The sequence below is a fragment of the Candoia aspera genome, chromosome 6 (genome assembly GCF_035149785.1).
Source record: "Candoia aspera isolate rCanAsp1 chromosome 6, rCanAsp1.hap2, whole genome shotgun sequence".
NCBI lineage: Eukaryota > Metazoa > Chordata > Lepidosauria > Squamata > Boidae > Candoia > Candoia aspera.
Genome location: NC_086158.1, coordinates 61,899,060 through 61,923,916, shown reverse-complemented (window position 1 = coordinate 61,923,916; position 24,857 = coordinate 61,899,060). Strand labels below are relative to the sequence as shown.

General features: G+C 35.8%; 1 protein-coding gene across 1 annotated transcript in view; it reads right to left on the bottom strand.

Moving 5' to 3' along the window:
* The window catches only part of DMBT1 (deleted in malignant brain tumors 1), a 294,810-nt gene that overhangs the window by 202,520 nt on the left and 67,433 nt on the right, over positions 1–24,857 (bottom strand). The window contains 13 exon segments of the mRNA XM_063307816.1: positions 518–856; positions 3,962–4,273; positions 11,710–11,824; positions 15,404–15,614; positions 16,238–16,629; positions 17,136–17,314; positions 19,905–19,973; positions 20,264–20,353; positions 21,064–21,174; positions 21,823–21,912; positions 22,623–22,733; positions 23,192–23,281; positions 23,992–24,102. Of these exon segments, the coding sequence (XP_063163886.1) occupies positions 518–856; positions 3,962–4,273; positions 11,710–11,824; positions 15,404–15,614; positions 16,238–16,629; positions 17,136–17,314; positions 19,905–19,973; positions 20,264–20,353; positions 21,064–21,174; positions 21,823–21,912; positions 22,623–22,733; positions 23,192–23,281; positions 23,992–24,102 (2,220 nt within the window).

The window sequence follows — 24,857 nt, the reverse complement described above, 5'->3', positions numbered from 1 at the left end:
TGATCCTTTGCTGAAGATGTGACTAATTACTCTTATTTTATCATCATTTATATACAGCATACACAGAGACTTCACAATGAAACTCTAGTATGCTAATTTTCACAGGCAGGCTGATAAAAACAGGAATTTAGAAAGTAATGATTCAATGATTCAAGTAATGATTTCATTGCAACTAAATCTGAGACATAGCTTCATAGACTAGATGTTACTGACATTTGACATGTTACTGAATAGCATTATTCAGGAATTTCAGTATTCCCTGAACTGTGTTATGGATTTGTTCTTCTATGCTAAATAGCAGATCATTTCTCAAAATATGTACTCCTTGCAAAGAAAACCAATACTTACTAAGTATAACGGGATTCTTTGTAGTAGGAGAAACTGTTTCTATTAAAAAAACCCCAACAACAAATATAGAAAGTAAGCTCTTCCTCTGAGTGATAAGGAAACATTCATAACATTTATTAAGAAAAGTACTATGAAATCATTTTAGAATAATAAAAATGGAGATTGTTACCTGAGCAAATGACGCCAGCATCTTCCTTGTGGTTACACTCATGAACTGCCCAGCCAGAATGGGAGCACTCTTCTATAGATGATTCATTCCCATTGCACTGGATGTTATCGAGGATGATGTTGCCAGTGCCTTCTCCAAAATAGGCTTCTGTTGTGGCTTCCATAACTTCTCCACAGGCAAGCTGTCTGCATACAACCTCTGCGTCTTGTAGGTCCCAACCATCATCACAGACTGTTCCCCAGTTTCCATTGTAAAAGATTTCAAGTCGACCCTGGCATCTGTCTTTTCCATTCATCAACCTTATAGTCAAAGAGCTTGCTGTCGTTGCCAATGCAATTTCTGTGATTGTCAAAAGATTATAATTAGCATGTTTTTCCCCCAATAATAAGTTACATTGACTCTTTTAGGAATCATTTTAAAAGGGTATTAGCAGTATTTACCAATTGGATTTTTTTCTCAGATAAGATTTTGCTTGTGTATGTGTGGGTTGTGTACAACTCTAGATATTTTGACCTGTGTTCCTCTTCAGGTAAACGGCTTTGAATGGACTAAGAAGATACTGATTTAGGGCTGGCCACAACTGCTATCTAGTCTACAAACCTTTGGACATTTCCTAGGATCATTCACAAATCATTTTGCGTATTTCAGAAATATCTTTGAGCTTCATTTCCCCTGTATACCAGAGATGAAAATCTTATTATTCTTTACATCATCATGTAACCAAAGGTGAACATTTTGAGGTCTCTACCTCTCTTCAAATTGATTGAGTTATCTTAGTTAAATTAAACTTAATGACTTGTCTTTTGTAAGAAGCTGTAATGGGTTATGAAAATAACCTTAAGAGACAGAAGGGCTGTAGGCTAGACTCTCTGATAAGAGAAATCTGAGTTCAGAGGAGGGATGGGAGTAGAGAAAGCATCTCAGAACTGACCCTTCCTAGTTCTCTGGAATGTCAAGGAAGGGGAGGAGGGAAGGGCTTTTAGGCTTGCAATATGCTGTTACTATATCCTTACAATAAAGGTAGTATTAGTATTCTTGATTTTGGTTTCCTGGTCTGGACTATTTTAAAGGGTTGACAATCCCTTTAAGATAGTCCAGAAGCAGCCAAGAGGATTGGAACAAGTCTTTTGCATGCCTCTAATCCCTGTCGTTTCCTCAGTATAGGTATCCCTTCAAAAGAACTATGAAAACAGAGACAGAATTACTAACATGGTGTTCAAGCACTTAGTAACTATTAGAAGACAGAGTTGATTTGCCAAAGAAATGGAATGAATCTTCCCATCCTGCCATCCTGCCCCCAATCAAAATGTTTTCTCTTGCTGCTGCTTTTTGTTTTAACTGAAGATATCAGAGAATAAAGCCAGAAGCCTCCACATGTTATCTATTGGCACCTATGAGCCCAAAGAGACTTCTCTTGACCTCTACCAGGCCCCCTGCTGCACTCAAACTTTGAAAACTTTTAAAAATAATTTAATTTGAAATAATAGTTTTAAAAAGGCATCATCTTATTTTTATTTCTAATAGTGACATTTGATTCCCCATTAATCTCCCAGACATTTTTAGAAAATTAGGGAATGCCTGCAACCCAGGGCTGTATTTGCAAATAAGTCAACCTGGCCCCCTGAAAAAGTCAAAAATAAGGTGGGTATTATAAGCTTGGAGGGCTAGAGAGAGTAGCTGAATGCAATCTCCCTGTTTGCTTTCTGAGAAATAGGTGTGTTATAAGCGCCACGACTACTGTGGCAGCCAGTCTGGGAATTAGCACCTCCACCATCAAGCAACAATTTTTGGTTTTGGGCATCCATAATATGGTCACAACATGTAAAAGGTCCCCACTGGCCCTGGACTACATCAAATATTTTCCAGATCACATCTTGTTTGTCCCTCTGGTATATTCCTCGGATGTACAAACCGCAGACTTTGCAAGCCCCACTTCCAGTGAAGATAAAGAAAAGAAAGTTGGATGAACCTTACTTCTCACTGTGCTGCTAAAGGCTTTACTGGTTCTATTTCTCCTTGAAGATTTGGTGTTAAGTAACAATAGGAATTTAAGAAAATACATACCAGGTATTTCTGTGGTGACAGCAGGGCCTGAAAATAGAAGGAATAGCTTCTGTGTGGGTGATGATGATCATGATAATGATGATTAATTATGAGGTTACATTATATTTCCACTATTATTATTATTATTATTATTATTATTGTTATTTATTTTATGTTTCTTGTATTCTTCTTCTTTAGTTTGATGTAATAAAGTAAAATAAAAAAGAATATAGCAAACCTGGCTTAAAGTATTGGAACACATGCCTGTTCCTTCTCAGTATTGAGACTACAGGTAGTCCTCACTTACTGACTGCAGATGACTGACAACTCCATTGCTAAGTGGTGTGGTTGTTAAGTGTGATATCACATGACCACACCAACTTACGTCAGTTCCAGCTGCGGTTGTTAAGCGAATTGCGTATGGTCGTTAAGCACAACATCACACGACTATGACTTGTGACTTCCTGCTGGCTTCCCCGTTGACTTTGTTTGTTGGAAGCTGGCTGTGAAGGTCAAATCACATGACCATGGGATGCTGTGACTGTCATAAATGCATGCTGGTTGCCAAGTGCCAAATTGTGATCACGTGACTGTGGGGACACTGCAATGGCTGCAACTTCAAGGACCTGTCGTAAGTCTCCTTTTTCAGTGCTGTTGTAACTTTGAACTGTCGTCGAACAAGCGGTTGGTAAGCAAGGACTACTCGTAAACCAGTCTACTCAAGGTGGTCAATGCAATGAAGCGTTCCAAACAAAAAATAAATTAGCAGGCATTTGGTTCTTAAAATAAATTAAAGCTCTAGCCACAATGTAGCTATGTTCTACTGGTGAAGTTTGATTAGGATTTTTTTAGCTTTGGATCAGTAAAATCTTCAGAGACATTTCAGAAGACTAGGCAAGCTCTGAATATAAAAGCTATGTGGGAAAACCTGGGAGAAGCATTTTGCTTACAATAAGATGCTCCCATTCTGTGGCTGAATAAAAAGGAATAATTCCATAGCATCTACCTAGCCACAGAGTTTTATTCCATTGTATACCAGGTCTCAATTTACCAATTTACTTAAATATAGTATAATAACTTTATTGAAACCTGCATAACAAGAACCAATCCTTACATCCTTGTATATTCAATAAAATAAATGCATTTTTTTTCTTACTGAGATACATTATGTATCAAGACCGACTGAAAGCTGGACATATAATAGCAATTAGGATCCTTTGAGATCCAATGCAAGACCACTTACTTAGATGATTATATACTTTGGCTTTCTGATGATAATATTCTGCCTGGAATCAGTCACATTGTATTAACACCTGATTTTTAATTTATTCTTTCAATATGCTTGGATAATGTAAACCAAGTAAAACATCACTTAACTTGAAAATTGGGCAGTTAGATTACCTGAACAAATGACACCAGCATCTTCCTTGTGGTGACAGTTATGTTTGCCCCAGGGTGGATGGGAGCATTCTTCAAGAGATGATTCATTCCCTTTGCACTGGACCTCATCCAGGAAGATGCTGCCAGTTCCTCTCCCAAATGCAGCATTAAACAGAGGTTGAACGGCCTCTCCACAGGCAAGTTGTCTACACACAACTTGTACGTCATTCAGGTCCCAGCCATCATCACAAATTGTTCCCCAGCTTCCATCGTAAAAGACCTCAACACGACCACGACATTTGTCTGATCCATTCACCAGTCTCAGAGATTTTTCTTGAGATGAAAACAAATATATATTGGACTTTCCCCCAGATATCTAATTTCTAAAATTCATTTCTAAACAGAGAAGAATTGCCTCTGCTTTTTGGTTTTGTCCATATAGTATATTAATGTCAGTCAATTTTATTCATGTCAGACTATTTTTTGATTTATTCTTAGTCTATCAGAATGGAAATGGTTCCATTGTATGGGGTGAAACCATATACTGTCTCTGTATGATTCAGTTATGACCCTCAGCAGCTCCAGCTAGCATGACCATAGGATTCTCCTTGGTCTAAAGTCCAAAGCATCTCATATCAACTCCTATCTGATCCTTTTAAAACTGTGAAACCAGAGTAATAATTCTTGTAGTTGAACACATAGCTTTCTGAATACACGATTCAAGATGGCAGTTTCTGAATACACAGATTCAAGATTATGGTTTTTTAGAACATATGTAGATAGATGATAGATAGATACTAGATAGGTAGATGATAGATAGATAGATATCCAGATTAAGTTAGTTTATTCCCATTTATTTCAATGAGCTCTAAGTTAAATCATGAGTAACTTTTCTTTATTTTAATTTTTAAAAAAATATTCTTTATTAAATTACTTATATAAAAAAATTAAACCTAAGAAACACCTACATACAAACCATAAAGAAGAAAGAAAAAAAGAGAAGAGAAGAGAGAAGAGAAGAGAAGAGAAGAAAGAAAGAAAGAAAGAAAGAAAGAAAGAAAGAAAAAAGAGAAAGAAGAGAAAAGAGAATTTAGAAGAGGGAAAGAGAAAAAAAGAAAAGAAAAGTTCAGGTTTCCAACTCTCTAAGCGGTATATCTAAATATCTTATCTTTTTTTTCATTAATACTCTAAATTTGACTTCTATGGTTCCATTTAAATTATATAGTGAGAATAATTACTATTTACAGTTTATATATTCATATTAACACTTTGAGTCAGTTCCACATATTTGAAGAAGGGTTTCCAGTTGTTTTGAAAGTCTTCCATATTTTTGTCATTTAATTGTTCCGTGAGTTTTGCCATTTGTGCCAAATTAAGAGACTTCAGTATCCATTCTTCAGCAGAAGGGCTTGATTCTGCTTTCCACTTTGATGCATAAATAGCTCAAGCCGTGGTGATCAGATGTAGTAAAAGTTTTCCATGGGTTCTCTCCAAATCTTTATCCATAAAGCCCAATAGATAAAATTCTGGCGTTTTATCAATGTCATTTGCCAGCATTTTACAAATTGTATAATGTATAGATGTCCAAAATTTGTTCGCTTTTTTACAAGTCCACCACATATGGTATAATGTTCCTATTTTTTTTTTACACTTCCAACCAATGTTTGTAGTATTTTGAAACATTTTTGACAGTTTGTCTGGAGTAATATACCACATATACATCATTTTATAAAAGTTTTATTTTAGATTATAATTAAGTGTAAATTTTAAACCCTTAGTCCACATTCTTTCCCAAACTTCATATTCAATATTATATCCAAAATTTTTCTCCCATTTAGTCATACATTGCTTAATTTGCACATTTACCGATCCCATTTGTAACAACCTTTTATATATTTTAGAAACCATGTAGTCATTATTAGCATAGACTTGATCATCCCACCAAGATAATTTTTTTGTAACTTTAAAATTTTTGGCATCTATTTTAAATTGTTCTTTTAGTTGGAAATATGTAAACCATTGACATAAATATCCTTCATTTTCCAATTCTTCTCTTGTCTTCATTTTATATTTAATCCCCTCAAATTTTAATAAATCCAAATATTTTAACCAATTATGGTTTTCTATTTTTTATCGTCTTGTAAAAGCTTCTTGTGGAGAGATCCATAATGGTAATGATGATGTTAGAATAGGTTTATATTTTTCCCATACACTTAGAATAGACCGTCTAATACAACGATTATTAAATGCTTTATTCACTTTCAGTTTGTTGTACCATAAAAATCCATGCCAGCCAAATTTCAAATCATGTCCTTCTAAATTTAGTAATTTATAATCTTGTAGGGTGATCCATTCTTTTAAGCATAATAGACCACATGCCTCATAGTATAACCTAAGATCGGGAAGACCCAAGCCACCATGTTCTTTAGCATCTTGTATAATTTAAATTTAATTCTTGGTCTTTTCCCTTGCCAAATAAATTTTGAGAGATCTTTTTGCCATAATTTAAAAGTTTTATCGGTTATAAATATTGGGATAGTTTAAAATAGGAATAACATCCTTGGCAAAATATTCATCTTAATTGCAGAGATTCGTCCCATAAGTGATAAATTTAATTTTCCCCACCTCAATAAATCTTGTTTAATTTCCTTCCATATTTTACATAATTATTTTGAAATAAATCACTAGTTTTTGCTGTTATCTCAATCCCTAGATATCTGATTTTTTTAACATTATTAAATCCTGATCTATTTTCTAATATACACTGATTGCTTTGTGACATATTTAAGTTTATCATTTTCGTTTTTTGATTATTTACTTTAAAGCCTGCTAAGTCACCATATTCTTCTAATGTCTTTAATAAGTTATTGATATTAATGTGTTTTGTAAAGTAATTACTAAATCATACGCAAAAGCTCTTAATTTATAGGTTTCTTGCTTTACTTTTACTCCTTCAATCTGGCCATCCTTTCTAATAGCTTCTGTTAGAACTTCCAATACCAAAATAAATAATAAAGGAGGTAGCGGACAGCTTTGCCTTGTTCCTTTTTCTACTAGACATTCTTGTGTTATCTCATTTACCACAATTCTGGCTTTTTGAAATATATAAATTGATTTTATTGCTTTTATAAATATGTTGCCAAAATCCATCAATTCTAGAGTCTTAAACATAAAATTCCATACCATTTTTGTGTCTCCAGGCATCCACAATAGCCAAATTTTCCATTATATCAAAAAAAGATTGGGGTAATTTTCCTTGATTATTTTTAATTTGCTGTTCAGATTTTCTATCAATAGTAGATGAAGTAACCCCATTCCAATCTCCCATCACAATCCAGTTATTATAAGATAATTCAGAAAGTTCATTTAGTAAATTTTGATAAAAAATTTTCTGGTTTTCATTAGGGGCATATACTCCAACCAATGTTACTTTTAAGTTTTGTAATTCTAATTTTATTATTATATATCTCCCATTTTTATCAGCACTTATTAGTTTAGAGTTTAGGTGGGGCTTTACATATATTGCAATTCCATTTGTTTTTTTTTTCATTTGCTGCTATATATTCATTTCCTAATTTCTTATTTACCAGATATTTACTATCTTTTTTCACAATATGAGTTTCTTGAAGACATATAATGTCCTGTTTCACTTTATAGAGATAGTGAAAAACTTTTTTCCTTATAGCTGGAGAGTTAGCTCCATTTATATTCCAGGAAAGGCATTTTCATTCACCCATTGGAGAGGAGTATCGCAAATTCTTTAGAACTTGAGGCTAGTTCCTCTGTGTTCTGTTCTTCTATGTTCAAACTTTTCCCTTTACTTTCTTTGCTTTCTGACCTATCCCTTCTGTCTGTATCCCCTTCTAGATCTTTCTTATATTTTTAAGAAATTCCTGAGCTTTAAAAATGGTATTCAGTTTATATCTTTGTTGTTGAAACGTGACACTAACTTCTTCCAGTACTTCCCATCTGAAGGGGATTTTATTTCTTTTTAAAACTTCTGTAAGAAAGAAATATTCTCTTCTTTTTTTAAGTATTCTTAGTGGGATATCCTTCAATATCATAATTTCCTCTCCTTCAATATTAATCTTTTTCCTATAAGAGGCCTCTATTATCAGTTCTTTTGTCTTTTTCCTAGCAAATTCAATTATTATAGCTCTTGGTTTCTGATGTGCTTTTGCATATTTTGAATTAACTCTGAACATTTTTTCTATATCATCTTCTAGTCTCTCTTCTTCCCATTCAATTAGACTAGTAAGCACTTGAATCACTATTTCTTTAATTTCCACCTCCTTTTTTTCAGGTACTCGCCTCAACCTAACGCAATGTTCTTTTTCTTTTGACTCTAGCACAGTTAAATGGTCTAATTCAATATCATTCTCTACTTCTAATTTCTCCAGTCTTTCTTTTACCTCTTGAATATCTGCCTTTATTCTTTTATCCATTGTCTCTAGTTTGTGATCTAGTCTCTTCTCAAATCCATCTATTTTCTCTTCCAGTAGTTGAGTTAAATTTTGAGTGATATTTTGAATTGTTTTTTGTGTAAAGTCCTCAAACATGGCTTTCAGCCATTCTCCTTCCCCCACTTCTGAACCTCTCCTATTCTGTCTCCTTGTATTCATTGTGGTTTAATATAAATCTTTCTCAAACTTATTTTATTTGCTACTCCTAATACAATATTTATTTATCTATTACAACATACAGTATCTATTTCTAAGTATACAATTTCTAAATATACAATTCAAAATAAACTTATATATAATTTCAGTGTGTTACAATATGGCGTAGAAAATTAATTAATTAATCCAGTTCTCTCTTTTTTTTCTCTTTTTCCAATGAAGACTTACAATAAAGGTTTTTCTCCCATAGATACAAAGTTTTTTTTTTCTTTTCCTCTTTTTCCCCACTTAGAAAGTTTTTTATTTTTTTCTTTTAAATCAGCAGTTATTGTTCTTTAGTAGAAGTGAAGGGGGCAGCAGAATTGCCTAGAAAGCTAGGCTACTCACACAGATTCTACAGATCTTCTTCCAGGCTTCCCGGCTGCTTTTGTTATGGCAAAAGTGAAAGTAGAAGAAATTGAAACTTTCGCCTGCCACTCCGAAGCTGCTGAAGCTCTTCGCTGGCACTGTCTTCGTGGATTGCTCATCTCTCTGACTCCGCAAAGCCACCTATTTTCTGCGCTGTAGGTATTGAAATCTCGAGCTCCCACAGAGCTCATCCTGCTGCCATGCTCCTTCACTGGAAACCGGAAGATGAATCAAGGCTCAATTAACTGAAATTGACAATGTCTGGTACTCTAACGGCAGAATCTACATTCCTGAGTCTCTTTGCAAAACTGTTTTGCAGCGCTCCCATGATAGTAAATTTGAAGGTCATTTGCCTTTACCAAACCTTGCACTTGGTCAGACACCAATTTTCGTGGCCCTCCCTTCGGGCTGACATGCAATCGTACATCACATCATGCCACATCTGTACCCAAGCAAAGAGGAAGTGGGGGAAACCGCAAGGACTGCTCCAACCGGTAGCCTCCCCAAGGGCTCCCTAGAAGGAGATAGCCATGGATTTCATTGTGGATTTACCTGACAGTGAGAATAAAACTGTAATTTGGACTGTCATTGACTTATTTTCTAAGCAAGCTCATTTTATACCCTGCGCTAAAATTCCAACAGCTCAGAAATTAGCCAAACTATTTCTCATGCACATCTACAAAATTCACGGGTGTCCCATTCATGTAATTTCTTACAGAGGCGTCCAATTTACTTCTAAATTTTGGTGCTTATTTTTAGAATTGATTGGGGCCCAACAATCTTCCAGCTCATCTAACCATCCGGCCACTGACGGAGCGACTGAACGAGCTCAATCTACTCTAGAGCAATTCCTCCGCTGTTACATTAGTCTGGTAGAATCATGGATAGACCCCATCATTTTTCGTGAAAGCAGAACATCAGTGTGACAACTGTTGATTAATTTAAGGTATCCAGGAAATATTGTTGCAAAAACAGTAGCAGTGAGAGCTGGCTTTGAAGACAGAGTTTCAAAGATAGCTAAGACCAGTGTAGCCTTTCTAGCAAAACCTGAGCAAGTGAGACTGGCATCCTAATGGTGGCCATGGTTATTTTTTCCCAAGGTCGATGAGAGCAATTGAAGAGGGAGGATTCATTTCCTTGACAGTTTATCCCATTCAAGTGAATATTTCTGAGGGCTTGGCCAAAGCATCATCACAGACACTTCCCCGTCTTCCAACATGATGTACTTCAAGGCAGCCTTGACAACTGCTGCTAGATGAGACCCAAGGCAATTTTTTTTAGAGAGAAAAGGAGAAGATTAAGGTTTGTGTTTTCAAAACTGTCAGAACAGGCTATAGTTTCACATGCATTTCTCTGATATACTCCTGTTTGGAATTAAACTCTCTAACCTTATGATCCAAAAATGATATAAGCTGGAACAGAAATACCCATTCCACCAAAATAGACTTTGAAATGAAATTGACAATGCTTCCTTCTTCCCCGACCATGATGATCTTGATGGAAACCCAGACACCAATTCGGAGTGATTGAATTGCCTCTGCACTGTACTCTACTCAGGTGAACCTTCTCTGATCCTTGACCACTTCTTAAGGTAGATAGAGCCTTTCCACATCCATGTTTTATGCAAATAATCTGTGCACTAATGTTGTCCCAGCTATCATCACAAATTGTCCCCCAGTTTCCTCTGTGATGGACTTCAACCTGACCTTGACATCTGTTATTTCCATGGACAACTATAAAAAAAAACAAAATAACCCTTTGAATATTGAAAGACCATCTGTTCAGAAGGATACTTAGGATCTTCTTCTCCTCAATGAAGAAAGGTAAGAAACTAAGCATATACTGTATGTTAAAACTTTTTCTCTTTAAGTATATTTCTTTATCAAAAGTCCAACCCAAGAATTAGTGATAAATCTCAGCTAAGATCAGATTAAACGTAATAATCGATCATCTTTATTTAAATTTTCAAAATACTCTGAAGTACAGCATATGCCTCTGCACTGTCTAAACTCCTCTTGTGAGCACATTTCTGTGAGAAAGAAACCCACTATGAATTGAAAAAGAGGCACAACTGGAAGCAACTGTAATTAGAACCTTCCAATCTAAATAAAGAATATTGCTTAAAACAATAACATACCATTTCTGAAACTCAATTTGCAGTGTGATCTCCAGTGATCAAAATGGAAGAGACTTTAAGACACTAACAGAGAACATTCAATGTGTACCTGAGCAAATGACACTGTTTATGCTTGATGGTTACAGGTATAGACTTCCCATCTTTTCTGGGAACATTGCTCAGGAAGAGTCATTTCTTTACACTGAATATCCTCCAGAAAATATTTATTTAGATTTTTTTTAATCCCGCCTTTATTCTTTTTATAAATAACTCAAGGCGGGGAACATACCTAATACTCCTTCCTCCTCCAATTTTCCCCACAACCACAACCCTATGAGGTAAGAGTCCCTTTTCGGAGATGGGTGGTGATAAATTTGATTAATAAATAAATAAATAAATAAATAAGTTGGGCTGAGAGAGAGAGAGACTGGCCCAAGGTCACCCAGCTGGCTTTCATGCCCAAGGTGGGACTAGAACTTTCAGTCTCCTGGTTTCTAGACCAGGGCCTTAACCACTGGACTAAACTGGTCTGAACCTTAGCCTAAGGCTGTATTTATTGTAGCCAATAGAACCCAGGCTGCTAGCAAACAACATGTCCATCAGTTACATCCCAGCCCTCATCACACTTTTCTCCTCTGTAAAGGAGCTGAAATCTGCTTTCACGTCTGTTTTTTCAATTTCCCTGTTGCTATGATTCATGTATGAAGATGACAAAAGTGAGGACGTTAGTTCTTGGTCAAACTGTTTGAAGGAAAAATAGATTGTTTATAAGGAATGGTAGGTCATCTAAGCTTGAAACCATATACATTAAGTTACTTAATATTTTGCTTTTAAAAATAAGTCAATACAAAAATAAAAATAAATAAAAGTAGCCCTGGTCACTTTTGCTGTGGGGCCCTTGGCTTGCCAGAAAAAGGACAAGTGGCCCTGTTCTGAACTATAGGAATATACATTTATTTATATCTTATACATTAACTTTTAAACATGTGTATCAGAATGAAAATGGTCATGAACATCAAACATATTCACTAAATCCAGGCAGTGTCTTCTGTTCTTCATCATAAGACCATTAAGCCAAAGGGGATAAAATAATAAATGAATGCTCAGCACCAGTGACAGCTTCCTTCTCCTTCCCTCTCTCATTCTCTCCCCCCCCCCCACACACACACAGATTCTGAGAGGAGGGGTTCTTCACAATCATAGCACATATGAAGATTTAACCTCTGAGCAGGTTAACATTGAAGGTGGTGCTGAAAAGTCACCGGTAGCTGGGGAATTCTGGGAGTTGAAATCCACACATCTTCAAATGGCCAAGGCTGAGAAACCCAGGCTCTGAGCAGATAACTGGGTCAGGTTGAGCTAAAGCACATCTCTGAAAATCAAGCCATGTCCCCTCTCTCCCCCTCCCTCTTCCCTCTGATTTTCTGGGTGGTTCATCTCAACTTTTCCATGTTCATTTCCTTTGGCCACAGGCTGGTAAATATTGGAAGGATTGTGTGGAGATTTTACACACATTCAGAAATATTTTCCTTCAGTGCTTTGGCTTTTTTCCCCCCTTATGAATGCCTCATCGCATACTCTGGTCTGACCTATATCCTTGCCTTTTTGTTTGATTTAGGATTCCCCTTTGGACTGAGCAGCAAGTCTGTTGGGTAAGTAAAATTTTTAAAAGTTGGGTAAATTAAAAGAAAAAAAAAGTGTATAGGAGCAGCATGGATATTTGTTGGTACACAGTCTGCCCCGTTGCCTATCCGCATCTCTATCTGAGCTAGTTATATGATGTACAGAAGCTGAGGTTCTTCAAGACTCACAAGCATTCACTTATGGCTTCTTTGACACTTCCATCTGAGGACCTCACGACTTCCATGAGAAGCATAGGCAATGTTATCAGTCTCAGTGTACCCATCAGTACAGGGCAAAAGCAGATCATCGTCATGATTTCATCTTTAAGCACTGTGTAAAGACTATGGATGGGAAGAGTTTGTCATCACCCTGTTGTCACAGTCAAATTACTTTCTGGTGAGGATTGGATTGATAGCCATGAGACTCACTTGTAATAGTGAGGGCTCCTTTAGAACAGTGTTTCTCAACCTTGGCAGCTTGAAGATGCGTAGACTTCAACTCCCAGGATTTCCCAGCCAGGAAGCAACACAGTTTGCTTTGAGAAAATTTGCATTGCCTCCAGGTCTTGACTCCAAGTTCCTAAGTGTTGCATATGAGCAGAAACCTATTTCAGTATTTCTAATAACTTATTGGAAATGCAGGAAGAGGCTTCAAAGTGAAGTGAAGGAAGCATTTATGAAGAGGAGTTTAAGAAGTGAAGTGAAGCATGAGCTTTGACTATTTTTAGATACAGGTTGCCTGGCCACAGTGTCTAAATCTATGTTGGATTATAGTAATTTGCTGTAGTTGGGGCCACTCTTAAGCTTGGCCAGAAAACTGCATAATACAAGCATTGCAGCAACATTTGTTCTGGAGATGCTGCACCATTTTCCAGTTTGCTGCTGAACTATGTTCAGGGTGACTGAGACAATTTACAAATCTGTATGTGTGTTAGGACCTGAATATTGTTCTTCTCTGTTATGTATCTGACCAGGCATTTAGATCTTTTTAAGACTATTAATTTGCTAGAAATCTGATGCTGCCACCTGAGAAAAGCCTTTCTAATTCCACTTTCTTGTGGAATTCCCTGCTTATTCTGTTACAGTTGGCACTTAACATTATGGATGCTTGTCTCCAATTCAAAATATATCCTTTCATCCAAGGCTTGTGGTCAGATTGGGCTTCTGAATTTTTCACTGATTTTGTTTTAATCTGAAGTTCTTTGTAATGGGGACTTCTGTCCTGTACCATTTTTGCACACTTATGGTATTTTATTATTTTGAAGGTGTGGATATTTTTAGGTTTCCTAAAATAAATATTCTTCTGGTTTTTACAGTTTTTATTGTAAAATGTTATTTAAGACAGTTTTAATTTCTTCTAAACCTTAACATATATTGTATCTTCCTTAGGGACTGTTTTATGAGACCAAAGTTGGACAGAAATCTTTAAATAAAAATAAGTGTAGTAATGCAAAGGAATTCATAGGTCAAATGTTTTTTCTATGGAAGTACTTGCCCCTTCACCAAAATAATAAACTCACTCTTAGTTTGCAAAGATGTAGCAGTTTTATTGCAATGTACTGGAAGCAAAATACAATTTCCTATAATTTGAGATTAATTTAATGACAGAGTTCTTCTATTCATATATACAGCATGGAGTCGTAAAGCTCCTCACTCTTGTAGCAGATCCATCTTTAGGAGTTCTTTAAAAATGATCCCTTTTCCCATTAGTTTAGCAGTCCCCATGTTGGACTTTGATGACACCTTTAGCCTCCAGCAAATTATTCTTTGTATTAAAAGTCTGACCAATTCTGAATGTACCATTCAATCTCTCTGACAGCAGAAGCTGCCACTTAAGTGGCATTGGCATAGGAGAAGGAAAAATAATCCAAAATTATTCTCAAAGGTAGTTGGTTAAAGTACTTGTTTTGCTTTTCAGAGCAAGAAGGGATACTACGGTAACATGATATATTTATACAATGTATCCATTAAATACAGCTAGTATGCATCCTTTGTATATGAAATACAGCTGCATATTACTTCTGTGTAAGTTGGTTGTCAGAACTGGTATATACTCTGGGTCAGACTTTAATCAAATGAGAATGACAAAACATGTAGAGAATAAGACATTTAAAAGTTAGCTGCTTTCCAGTACCAAATAGTAAAATTATTTGGATAGAACTAATGGTTTTAATTAGAATATGTTATTGGTCGACTCACAATCATTTTCTTAAGGCAAAACACCATGACAAACACAAACGTCAAGAGGGCTTTGGCATTTTTGCATAAAGTGCTTGACTAAATTAAACAGCCTGTTTATCATGATAGGCTGGTGTCAGTAGATTGCATGGCCATTTATTAGTTTTAGTTTACTGCTTAGGAAAAAGCCATAAAACTAAAGAAAATACCTATGTAAAATGCTGTTAAGACTAACCTTCTTCTTCCCCATCCCCTAATATTGCCTGATGAAGAACTCTGAGCAACTTAAAAAGTTGTGTTATTATTTCATTGTGTTTTAGTTGGTTGTAATTAAGATAATATTCAGCCATGGATTTGAGATATCTTCCCCATAGAGATACATGGGTATGATTATTTTTATTGGTATCTATCTAGCTTTCATAATTATAACCAGAAAACATAGTCAAATGGAAATATCACACTATTTTTGAACTCCATTCACATCTTTCTGAAGCTTGAGTGGTCCCACAATAACATTTACGTTCTCCTGAAGTTCATCTGTATCTCTCTTTTTTCTAATTAAACATCCCTGGTAGCATCGGGATGAACGATCATTTGCCCTACACACTACAAATTTACATTGCATATAAACTGCATTGTGCCTGTTAAGGAACTTAAAGGAGTTGAATCGGAAATGAACTACGTTGTTCCTTGGTGAGCGCAGGTTTTTATAAGAAGAATCTCGTGCACATCTGAAAAATAAAAGAAAACATTGTTGTGTCAGGTATGCCTAGATGTTTACTTCCAATATTTTATTACATTGTAATGATGTGTCTAATTACTAAATTTCTGCAGTAGGTAGACTCTGATGATCCTGGAATGTAGTAGAGAATGATGGGGAAAACCAATGATAATTGGGATATCAGAAGGAATAAATGAAACCAAAATTTGGGGCTTGTGAAAGCATTTCCAGATTTGTATAACAATTCCAGTTGTCAATACAGAGGACTATAAAGTAATAGCAAGACAATGGCCCTGTAGTAATGAATATTTTTGTACAAAGTGATGAAATAGACCACAATGAAAAGGGAATTTGGTCAAGTCATCAGTATATATTTCGTGCCCACTCCATAATGCCCCTTTATTCTCCCCTGTTTTTATATAAGAATTCTTTGATAGTAACACAACATGGCATTGTTTTGTTTGAAAATGAGTAATTATAGTTTACAGATGAGCCCCACAGTTCTTTCTATACTGTCTTAAGAAACATGACATAAGACGGAAATCTAACTTAGAATTTATGTGGCTGAGATAACAGCAATTTATTTGTGGCACAACTTGCGTTATGGTTCTTACATATTTAATACACACTTACCCACTTCTGATTAAGTCATAGGACAAGGTTGTAAAATCATTACTATCTGGAGATGTGATACATGTGTCTAGAAATAGTACAAGGTTTGCATCACTACTGTGAAGAGTAGCTTGAAGATATAAATTCTGGTTGAGTGAAACATAGTATGTTGATTCTGTAATTTTATGGGCAAATGATCGTGATGAATAGAATGCCAGAGACACATTGTAATGGCCAGTTTGGTTTTGAGTAAGGTCAATTGCATTTTGAGCAATAAATTTTGTCTCTACAACAGTGCTCTGCTTCATTTCACACAAAACATGAAATTGAAAGTTTTTCTTTCTTGTAATGATATAATCAGAGTTGTAAGTCTTGATTACATTGTAATAAATTATAGTGTCATTATTTTTCACCTAAAAGACACAGAAAAAAGAAAAATTAATGAACAGTGTAGCTTTAAGAATACCCATCAAGCATCATCATTTCAAAGAGTACTAATATTTCAGAATTATAATAACAAAAGCCATGTAACGTAAGCCACGTTACACAATACAAAACATTTCAGCAGCCAATGCAGTCACAACTCTGGCTTTTCCTCAACTGGGGCTGATAAAATAGGGAGTCAGTCTCAGAGACATAAGGACATCAATTCTTTCTCCTCAAAATTCCCTTTTTTATTTTAATTGTAATTTTTATAGGGTCCAGTTAATGTGTTTAAAATTAAGCACAACTTCTAAATCCAATATTTGAAATTAACTTTAAACTTACATGTCATGTTGTTGTTAAGCCTAATAGTAGTTCAATTTATAATTAAAGCCAGAGTTGATTTTCTTATAACAATAGTTAAGGCAAGAAGAGAGACAAAGCAGATAATTATTATTCAGTTTTAACAACAACAACAACAACAATTAATTCTCACCCTTCTCTCTGTGTTACAACCATCGAATGGTATAGCAAAGTAAATATAACCTCCTATAATTCGAGATGAGCATGAACTATCTAAAGCGTTCACGTAAACTTGTGTTGCATTATAGCCGAGTGAATTGAGATAATATATGCTGATCCATGCACGCATGTGTCCTTCAGAGCATGAAAGTCCTAGATGATAAGACAGAGAAACTTTAAGCAAAATGCAGATACATCTAAGCATTAACATTATTTGAACTCTTGATCCTGCTTGTGGATCAGTTTCAACTGATTAAGGAATACCTCTTCACCCTAGCCAGCAAAGGAGACTTTTTCACTTTCCCTGAGAGTAGAAGCATCCAGATCAATAAATACATATATCAGGAAAGTAAGTTTATCAGAAACGATCATGAAATTACTTCATCTTATTTTCAGAAATCTGTGGTATCTGGGAAAGATAAGTCAATTTTAACATTTTTCTTCTTTAAGACAATCACTTCACAGTTCAATGATACAAGTCACCGAATCACTTGATCAGTTCTGCGAGTGCTCAATGTCACTGAAAGAAGCTGACCAGTGAACTCTCAGAATATCTATATGCACATGGATCTTTAAACTGATATGGAAGAACACAAGCATTAACACAACTAATTTGTGTTTGGTTTCGATGTAATTTGTATTATTTTACCTAGGATGGCAACTTCTCCTTCTCTCTGAAAACTAGATGATTGGTTTTAAAAAGTGCTCACGATCTAGATTATCAAAATAGCATTAGATGAACCCTACCTGACGTCACTTCTTGGTGAATCAGGTTGTCCATAATACAATACCAAGCTGCAGTATTGTATTGTCAAGATATATTAAGTTCCTATCAGAACTAAGAGATAAACTGTGTTATCATGCCACAATTTCATATGCATGTAACTTCACAACTATCTTTTCATAGTTGTGTCAAAGGAGAAATGGAGAGCTGAAACCTTCCTCAATCTATTGTCCCAACACACTAGGTTGGAGAAGACAGTACTGGACAGTTTGGCCAGATACTGTAGGTTATGCACATCTGATTCGAGGACTCCTCAGATTCTTAAAAATATATTTCAGAACCGAGATTCTAGAAAGGGAAAACAACACACTTCTTAAATCTGTAACACAGACTGTGAAAGTGAAAACACAACAAGTGGTGATTTGACAGTTCAACTGACAATAGTCAACAGACCTTTTTCTAATACCAAAATGTTTAACTATAGTTCTTGGGCCAATGTCATGTGCAAGTACTGTACTGAACTTTAGATGTGACCTGTCAAATTCATTATACGAATCACATACTATTGGTCTGATAATCTGCTTTAATATCTCTGGGAACTATAACAAGGAAATAAATGCAGGACTTGCTGAGGGGAAATTGAAGATTTCAGGGGCTGCTGAGATAGATGTTCGGACTGCTGCACTTCTAGTGGAATGTCTCATTCTAAATGTCAAAAGTAGACTCATTTAGGAAAAACGAGTAAGTCCATTATCTGAGTCCCGTTTTAAAGAGAGCTGAGAGATTTCCCTTTATCTAAGTAAGAGGAAAGCTGATTTGGAATCAAATATTCATTAAATTATAAAGCAATTATGGCAGCATGGGTCTGCGAATAGAACCATTTGATTCGGCTCATGCTGCAGCTTACTCAAAATGACAGTCATGACTGCTGTGCTATCTAATGGTACGAACTGATGGCTCTTGCTTGATTTTAGGCATAGGAGTGGTGATAGCCTAAGGTTTTCAGATCTTAGGCATACAATCCTTTGCAGGGTAGGGATCTACTCCCTAGTCAAATGAGAATGAAATACTGGACCTGGCACTCTGAGGACACACGAAATGTGAGAGCACAAGCTCACGAATAGGTCTTGAAAGGAAAGCAAGGGAAAACTTTCCTCTGCTATCCCTGCTGCAGATTGGATCCAAACGGAGGGGGTAAGCCCATTTTTTTAAATAAAAAAACAAAGCAAGTAAACGTGGCGATTCACATCACGTAGCGGATTAAAACCCTCCTAACGTCATGCCACAGTACTTGCAGAAAATTTGGGGGCTTCTTCTGACTAACATTTAACTGTGATCTCAAGTGACAGGCCTAACTCTTTACGGCTCATCAACTAATGAATGTCAGTGGAAAAGGACAATATCTTACTAGTATACTTAGGAGTTGAAGCTGGTGTTGTAGTAAGTGAAGCTGGTGTTGTAGTAAGTGAAGCTGGTGTCGTAGTAAGTGGAGCTGGTGCTGTGGTAAGCCTGCTTGGTTCTGTGAACACAATAAAAACAATTAGCATTAATCATGCTGATCATTACTTGCATCCAACGACATACAAGAAGCAGATGAGATTGGATTATCAATATCTTACTAGTATACTTAGGAGTTGAAGCTGGTGTTGTAGTAAGTGGAGCTGGTGTTGTAGTAAGTGAAGCTGCTGTCGTAGTAAGTGAAGCTGGTGTTGCGGTAAGCCTGCTTGGTTCTGTCAACAGAATAAAAACAATTCGCATTAAACATGCTGATCATTAATTGAATCCAATGAAATACGAAAACCATAGGAGATTGGATTATCAATATCTTACTAGTATACTTAGTAGTTGAAGCTCGTGTCATAGTAAGTGAAGCTGGTGTTGTAGTAAGTGAAGCTGGTGTGGTAGTAAGCCTGCTTGGTTCTGCGAATATAATACAAAAAATAGCAGTAATCACGCTGATCATTACTTTCATTCAATGACATACAAAAAGAAAATGAGATTGGATTATCAATATCTTACTAGTATACTTTGTAGTAGAAGCTGCTGTGGTAGTAAGTGAAGCTAGTGTTGTGGTAAGCCTGCTTGTTTCTGTGAATATAACAAAAACAATTAGCATTAAACATGCTGATTTTTAGTTTCATCCAAAGACTTAAAAAAAGGATATGTGATTGGATTATCAATATCTTACTAGTATACTTAGTAGTTGAAGCTGGTGTCGTAGTAAGTGATGCTGCTGTGGTAGTATGTGAAGCTGGTGTTGTGGTAAGCCTGCTTGTTTCTGTGAACACAATAAAAATAATTAGGATTAAACATGTGGATCATTACTTGCATCCAATGACACACAAAAAGAATATGAGATTGGATTATCAATATCTTACTAGTATACTTCGTAGTAGAAGCAGGTGTTGTAGTGAGTGAAGCTGGTGTCGTAGCAAGTGTAGCCGGTGTTGTGGTAAGCCTGCTTGTTTCTGTGAACATAATAAAAACAAATAGCATTAAACATGCTTATTTTTAGCTCCATCCAAAGACATAAAAAAGGATATGTGATTGGATTATCAATATCTTACTATTATATTTAGTAGTTGAAGCTGGTGTCGTAGTAAGTGAAGCTGCTGTTGTACTAAGTGAGGCTGGTGTTGTAGTTAGGCTGCTCTGTTCTGTGAACATAATAAAAACAATTAGCATTAATCATGCTGATCATTATTGCATCCAATGACATACAAAAAGAATATGAGATTGGATTATCAAATCGTACTAGTATACTTAGTAGTTGAAGCTGGTGTTGTAGTAAGTGAAGCTGGGGTTGTGGTAAGTGAAGCCGGTGTCGTAATAAGTGAAGCTGCTGTGGTAGTAAGTGAAGCTGGTGTTGTAGTAAATGAAGCTGGTATTGTAGTAAGCCTGCTTGGTTCTTTGAACAAAATAAAAACAATTAGCATTAATCATGCTGATCATTACTTGCATCCAATGACATACGAAAAGCATAGGAGATTGGATTATCAATATCTTACTAGTATACTTAGGAGTTGAAGCTGGTGTCGTAGTAAATGAACGTGGTGTCGTAGTAAGCCTGCTTGGTTCTGTGAATATAATAAAAAAAAAAAAGCAGTAATCATGCTGATGATTACTTGCATCCAATGACATACAAAAAGCATAGGAGATTGGATTATCAATATCTTACTAGTATACTTCGTAGTAGAAGGAGGTGTTGTAGTAAGTGGAGCTGGTGTCGTAGTAAGTGAAGCTGGTGTTGTAGTAAGTGAAGATGGTGCTATGGTAAGCCTGCTTGGTTCTGTCAACAGAATAAAAAGAATTAGCATTAATCATGCTGATCATTACTTGCATCCAATGATATACAAAAAGAATATGAGCTTGGATTATCAATATCTTACTAGTATACTTTGTAGTTGAAGCTGGTGTTGTAGTAAGTGAAGCTGGTGTTGTAGTAAGTGAAGCTGGTGCTGTGGTAAGCCTGCTTGGTTCTGTCAACAGAATAAGAAGAATTTGCATTAATCATGCTGATCATTACTTGCATCCAATGACATACGAAAAGCATAGGAGATTGGATTATCAATATCTTACTAGTATACTTAGGGGTTGAAGCTGGTGTCGTAGTAAGTGAACGTGGTGTCATAGTAAGCCTGCTTGTTTCTGTGAACATAATAAAAACAATTAGCATTAAACATGCTTATTTTTAGCTCCATCCAAAGACATAAAAAAGGATATGTGATTGGATTATCAATATCGTACTAGTATACTTAGTAGTTGAAGCTGGTGTCGTAGTAAGTGATGCTGCTGTGGTAGTATGTGAAGCTGGTGTTGTGGTAAGCCTGCTTGTTTCTGTGAACACAATAAAAATAATTAGGATTAAACATGTGGATCATTACTTGCATCCAATGACACACAAAAAGAATATGAGATTGGATTATCAATATCTTACTAGTATACTTCGTAGTAGAAGCAGGTGTTGTAGTAAGTGAAGCTGGTGTCGTAGCAAGTGTAGCCGGTGTTGTGGTAAGCCTGCTTGTTTCTGTGAACATAATAAAAACAAATAGCATTAAACATGCTTATTTTTAGCTCCATCCAAAGACATAAAAAAGGATATGTGATTGGATTATCAATATCTTACTATTATATTTAGTAGTTGAAGCTGGTGTCGTAGTAAGTGAAGCTGCTGTTGTACTAAGTGAGGCTGGTGTTGTAGTTAGGCTGCTCTGTTCTGTGAACATAATAAAAACAATTAGCATTAATCATGCTGATCATTATTGCATCCAATGACATACAAAAAGAATATGAGATTGGATTATCAAATCGTACTAGTATACTTAGTAGTTGAAGCTGGTGTTGTAGTAAGTGAAGCTGGGGTTGTGGTAAGTGAAGCCGGTGTCGTAATAAGTGAAGCTGCTGTGGTAGTAAGTGAAGCTGGTGTTGTAGTAAATGAAGCTGGTATTGTAGTAAGCCTGCTTGGTTCTTTGAACAAAATAAAAACAATTAGCATTAATCATGCTGATCATTACTTGCATCCAATGACATACGAAAAGCATAGGAGATTGGATTATCAATATCTTACTAGTATACTTAGGAGTTGAAGCTGGTGTCGTAGTAAATGAACGTGGTGTCGTAGTAAGCCTGCTTGGTTCTGTGAATATAATAAAAAAAAAAAAGCAGTAATCATGCTGATGATTACTTGCATCCAATGACATACAAAAAGAATATGAGATTGGATTATCAATATCTTACTAGTATACTTCGTAGTAGAAGGAGGTGTTGTAGTAAGTGGAGCTGGTGTCATAGTAAGTGAAGCTAGTGTTGTAGTAAGTGAAGATGGTGCTGTGGTAAGCCTGCTTGGTTCTGTCAACAGAATAAGAAGAATTTGCATTAATCATGCTGATCATTACTTGCATCCAATGACATACGAAAAGCATAGGAGATTGGATTATCAATATCTTACTAGTATACTTAGGGGTTGAAGCTGGTGTCGTAGTAAGTGAACGTGGTGTCATAGTAAGCCTGCTTGTTTCTGTGAACATAATAAAAACAATTAGCATTAAACATGCTTATTTTTAGCTCCATCCAAAGACATAAAAAAGGATATGTGATTGGATTATCAATATCGTACTAGTATACTTAGTAGTTGAAGCTGGTGTCGTAGTAAGTGATGCTGCTGTGGTAGTATGTGAAGCTGGTGTTGTGGTAAGCCTGCTTGTTTCTGTGAACACAATAAAAATAATTAGGATTAAACATGTGGATCATTACTTGCATCCAATGACACACAAAAAGAATATGAGATTGGATTATCAATATCTTACTAGTATACTTCGTAGTAGAAGCAGGTGTTGTAGTAAGTGAAGCTGGTGTCGTAGCAAGTGTAGCCGGTGTTGTGGTAAGCCTGCTTGTTTCTGTGAACATAATAAAAACAAATAGCATTAAACATGCTTATTTTTAGCTCCATCCAAAGACATAAAAAAGGATATGTGATTGGATTATCAATATCTTACTATTATATTTAGTAGTTGAAGCTGGTGTCGTAGTAAGTGAAGCTGCTGTTGTACTAAGTGAGGCTGGTGTTGTAGTTAGGCTGCTCTGTTCTGTGAACATAATAAAAACAATTAGCATTAATCATGCTGATCATTATTGCATCCAATGACATACAAAAAGAATATGAGATTGGATTATCAAATCGTACTAGTATACTTAGTAGTTGAAGCTGGTGTTGTAGTAAGTGAAGCTGGGGTTGTGGTAAGTGAAGCCGGTGTCGTAATAAGTGAAGCTGCTGTGGTAGTAAGTGAAGCTGGTGTTGTAGTAAATGAAGCTGGTATTGTAGTAAGCCTGCTTGGTTCTTTGAACAAAATAAAAACAATTAGCATTAATCATGCTGATCATTACTTGCATCCAATGACATACGAAAAGCATAGGAGATTGGATTATCAATATCTTACTAGTATACTTAGGAGTTGAAGCTGGTGTCGTAGTAAATGAACGTGGTGTCGTAGTAAGCCTGCTTGGTTCTGTGAATATAATAAAAAAAAAAAAGCAGTAATCATGCTGATGATTACTTGCATCCAATGACATACAAAAAGAATATGAGATTGGATTATCAATATCTTACTAGTATACTTCGTAGTAGAAGGAGGTGTTGTAGTAAGTGGAGCTGGTGTCATAGTAAGTGAAGCTAGTGTTGTAGTAAGTGAAGATGGTGCTGTGGTAAGCCTGCTTGGTTCTGTCAACAGAATAAAAAAATTAGCATTAATCATGCTGATCATTACTTGCATCCAATGATATACAAAAAGAATATGAGCTTGGATTATCAATATCTTACTAGTATACTTTGTAGTTGAAGCTGGTGTTGTAGTAAGTGAAGCTGGTGTTGTAGTAAGTGAAGCTGGTGCTGTGGTAAGCCTGCTTGGTTCTGTCAACAGAATAAGAAGAATTTGCATTAATCATGCTGATCATTACTTGCATCCAATGACATACGAAAAGCATAGGAGATTGGATTATCAATATCTTACTAGTATACTTAGGGGTTGAAGCTGGTGTCGTAGTAAGTGAACGTGGTGTCATAGTAAGCCTGCTTGTTTCTGTGAACATAATAAAAACAATTAGTATTAAACATGCTTATTTTTAGCTCCATCCAAAGACATAAAAAAGGATATGTGATTGGATTATCAATATCGTACTAGTATACTTAGTAGTTGAAGCTGGTGTCGTAGTAAGTGAAGCTGCTGTTAAACTAAGTGAGGCTGGTGTCGTAGTTAGGCTGCTCTGTTCTGTGAACATAATAAAAACAATTAGCATTAATCACGCTGATCATTATTGCATCCAATGACATACAAAAAGAATATGAGATTGGATTATCAAATCGTACTAGTATACTTAGTAGTTGAAGCTGGTGTTGTAGTAAGTGAAGCTGGGGTTGTGGTAAGCCCGCTTGGTTCTGTCAACAGAATAATAACAATTCGGATTAATCATGCAGAT